Source organism: Diaphorina citri, unplaced genomic scaffold (genome assembly GCF_000475195.1).
Source record: "Diaphorina citri unplaced genomic scaffold, Diaci psyllid genome assembly version 1.1 scaffold996, whole genome shotgun sequence".
Taxonomy (NCBI): domain Eukaryota; kingdom Metazoa; phylum Arthropoda; class Insecta; order Hemiptera; family Psyllidae; genus Diaphorina; species Diaphorina citri.
The window spans coordinates 110,342-114,434 of record NW_007378427.1 but is presented as its reverse complement, the minus strand read 5'-3'; the positions used below and the strand labels follow the sequence as shown (position 1 = coordinate 114,434).

The following is a 4,093-nucleotide window of genomic DNA, read 5'->3' as shown; positions in this document are numbered from 1 at the left end:
GTTGTTTTAGGAAACAAAGTTGACCTGGAGGGCGAGAGAGTGGTAAGTAGTTTGAACATGAAGCACCAAAGAATTGAGTTCCTTGTTCTCAGCACTTTGGGAAAAAAAAAATATATTAATTAAAGAAGAAAAAAATCTACTAATGTGACAGAAAATATTATTAAATTAGGTTTTATCCAGGTTTTATGACAGAAAATATTATTAAATTAGGTCATCTTCTTTGCCTTTTCCCCTGTTCATTAGGTACTTCATTATCATTAAATTAAATGACTAACTAATGAACCCATTTTCTCCCAGGTGTCATCGAAAAAAGCTCAACAGTGGTGTCAAAGCAAAAACAACATGCCTTATTTTGAGACAAGTGCAAAGGAAGGGAAAAACGTGGAGCAAGCATTCCAGTGGAATGAACTGCATATTATCTTGATTTATTCCCTACATGTACAGATACTATTTGCAACTTTTGCAACCAATGTTTTTTCCGTTTTGAGATGTGCTATATGAAATGTTGTTTTATTTTCCATGCTAGCAGAATTACTCGTCCAAGAAGAAGATTGCCAGCTTCCAGAAGAGCAGAATTTCCTTCATTGAAGAAAGCTTCTTTGAAAGATTGAGATCCTCTCGAGATGGAGGAAGGATATACGTCGTTCCGGACACTTTCCACTTGACGAAATTTCGCTGGTCTCAGAAAATTGCATTTCGTGCTACTCTTGTTTTCCCCGTACTATCTCCTTCATTGAAGAAAGCTTCTTTGAAAGATTGAGATCCTCTCGAGATGAAGGAAGGATATACGTCGTTCCAGACACTTTCCGCTGACTTGCGCCTTGACGAAATTTCGCTGGTCTCAGAAAATTGAACATTTGCATTAGCAGCATTTCGTGCTACTCTTGTTTTCCCCATACTATCTTGTAGCAGAAGTTCAAGCTGTTTCGAAATTTTCATCCCCTCCGTTCAGAGCAAGACCTCTATGACCTTGTTCGTCCTTGAAAGTGGCTATAACCTTCAAAGTTATTTGTACGTCCTTGGAACCTTGTTTGGTTCCTATGGCAACGCGTTTTGGCTTGGATTGCTCCCAATAACCCTATCACCTTCTCCCTCTTCATCAGGGATCTACTGACACTTTCTTCTGCTATTTGGCTGAACATCAATTTGTGACATTCTACATCGGTGGCTGTTCCCACGGAGAATTGGACATTTCTATATTTTTGAAATGACAACCAAGATGAGAAAAAAAAAGCGTGAAAATCGAAGTCGCAAAAGACTCATATCATTTCTTTTTTATCAGTTGATCTTGAATTTTAAATCCATATTCCAATCGGATATTGTGAATTCTGTATGTCGTGTTAGGGCTAGCTTGTCCCAAATTGATAGCATTTGTTCTCTGAGCAGCCGGCTTTTTCCTGTCCAGTCATCTTCTCTCTTCAGTTTTGAGATGATGGGACATCTATTGCTACAATACCCTCTGTTAAAGCTACAAAAATAAATTAGCAAATTCAGATTATTTTTTCTTTTCTTTTCAGGCAGGTGCCAGTGCTGGTGTTGTAGTGGATGTTGTATTGTATCCATTGGATACCATCAAGACAAGACTACAAAGTCAGTATGGGTTCTGGAGATCAGGTGGATTTAAAGCCATCTACAAAGGTCTGGGACCTGCAGCCATTAGTTCACCAATTCAGGGTAATTTTCATAATAATTTTGACTTGCCAGATTTTATTACTTTTAACCATCACAATTATTACATCAGAAAAAACTGTTCATGTTCTTCTTTTTCTATGATATTGTAATAAAATATGAGACAAAATGTCCAGTGTGTGTGTGTTTTTTTCTGAGGAAAAAATAAATAATAACTTGTGTACCTACTTACATATTTTCCAGGTGGTGTGTTCTTCCTTACCTATGATGGAATCAAAACTTTCAATTCCAAATACTTGAATGGTCATGCCAATCTACAACTTCCACTGCCTCTAGTCCATATTATGAGTGCTTCCTGTGCGGAAGCCATCACCTGTGTAGTGAGAGTCCCCACTGAGATCATTAAACAAAGGCGGCAGGCCAGTATGAAGAACAAAACTGCTTTCAATATAGTGTACTCAGCCATTCAACAAGAAGGTATAAAATAGTCAATATTTCATAAAATTTGTTACCAATATCCAGAATAAATCCTTTCTTGTCTAAAGTAGTGTACTCAGCCATTCAACAAGAAGGTAAATAGTCAATATTTCATAAAATTTGTTACCAATATCCAGAATAAATCCTTTCTTGTCTGACTGAGATCATTAAACAAAGGCGGCAGGCCAGTATGAAGAACAAAACTGCTTTCAATATAGTGTACTCAGCCATTCAACAAGAAGGTAAATAGTCAATATTTCATAAAATTTGTTACCAATATCCAGAATAAATCCTTTCTTGTCTAAATTCTTAAACTAGCAAACCGTTGTCATTTTAGGCTGCCAACTTGGGTTGTACGCAGTTCTGGGAAAAGCTTATTTCTACAGAGCATTCAAATTCTATTTACTTGAATTTTTTGATAAGGGAAACTGTATAAATGGAGGTCTTATTACATATCCCAAAATTACTTGAATTTTTTGATAAGGGAAACTGTATAAATGGAGGTCTTATTACATATCCCAAAATCGAATTTCAAGAACCATCCTTATTTGCTGCGGATAATATTCACCCTGGGTGAGAATTGAACCCATGACCTAGCACTTACAAAGCATTACATTCCAAGTGAGCTAGGCTGGCTAAAAACCACTTCACCTTGTTCCAGGAATTCGAGGCATGTTTCGGGGATATACGTCCACTGTGCTAAGAGACATTCCGTTTTCTGTGATACAATTCCCAATCTGGGAGTACAGTATGAAATCGTACACATCCTATACAGGGAATAACTGTTCTCCTATTGTGGTGGCAGGCTGTGGTGCCTTGTCAGGTAAAACGTTAAAATAAGAATTATAATAATTATAATAAGCAAATTTTAATAAACAAAGTGTGGAGGGGAAAAAAAAGAAGAAGTCCCTAAAGCTAAAGGATCCCACCAACCTGTTTTGCTGTAAAACTTTCACGAGACTTTTATTTGTTTAATATCACTGTATTGTACATAGTGTACATTAACCATACCCAGCCTGAATGTTGCCCAGAAAAGCTAGCAGCACGCGATTGCCAAGAGGGTCATCCATCCGTATACCAACCACGCGCAACTTTGCTTAACTTCAGTGATCCATGTAGAACTGGTGCTACACGCTATCGCCGCAGGATGTACATTTTTAATTTTGCTCAATTTTAATCTAGTCTAGTACATTTTAAAAGCGTGGTCCGCGTTAACGTTATTCTTATGTTTAGTTGAACCTTCTAGTTGTAGAAGTTTGCCCACGTTAACTGTAAACTTATTGTTTTAGAGAGATGGGTTGGACCATGTCTCTGATACGGGTTCGAGCCCCGCTCATATTGTGGATTTTTACTATTGATCTCGAAAAAAAACTAAACGAAGATCTCAATCCATCTAGTCATTAATTTTCTTAAAATCAAATGATGCTCGTAGTTATTTTTAGACCTGTTAAACCGATTTGGGAGAGGGGGGAAACATTTTTGGCTTAGAGTCTAGAATTTTAACACTACCTATATGTTTTAAATTGCAAATTTAATTTTTCTATTGAGTCTTTCACATGTATTTTTAAATTTTAAACTTTTGTACCTACAATTTTTGTATTTGTACTAGAAATATTCTAATGTGAACTTGTATTTTTACGTAGGATATTTATTTTTAAGTGAAAAAAAAAAAAGAAAAGAAAAAGATCCATTGTGGACAAAAGAGAGATGTGTTGGACCATGTCTCTGATACGGGTTCGAGCCCCGCTCATATTGTGGATTTTTACTATTGATCTCGAAAAAAAAAACTAAACTAGTCATTAATTTTCTTAAAATTAAATGATGCTCGTTTTTAGAACTGTTAAATCGATAGAGGGGGGAACATTTTGCTTAGAGTCTAGAATTTTAACACTCTTGAGAAAAAAAAAAAAAAAAAAAAAAAAAAAAAAAAAAAAAAAAAAAAAAAACTTTTTAGCCTAATAATTTTCCTGTAAAAAAAAAAAAAAAA

At 35.7% G+C, this 4,093-nt stretch overlaps 1 protein-coding gene and 1 long non-coding RNA gene across 2 annotated transcripts; both read left to right on the top strand.

Annotated features, from left to right (window-relative positions):
- Nucleotides 1–390, top strand: LOC113469229. Its single transcript, XR_003392704.1, has 2 exons — nucleotides 1–42; nucleotides 298–390. It is a non-coding gene; the product is annotated as an uncharacterized LOC113469229 (long non-coding RNA).
- Nucleotides 391–1,502: 1,112 nt separating this feature from the next.
- On the top strand, nucleotides 1,503–2,946 carry LOC103513623 (S-adenosylmethionine mitochondrial carrier protein homolog; the record flags this gene model as incomplete). The annotated part of the gene is made up of 3 exons (XM_026826759.1): nucleotides 1,503–1,674; nucleotides 1,873–2,106; nucleotides 2,768–2,946. Coding segments are annotated over 3 exons (585 nt in total), but the record flags the coding sequence as incomplete, so codon positions are not given.
- Nucleotides 2,947–4,093: the final 1,147 nt, after the last annotated feature.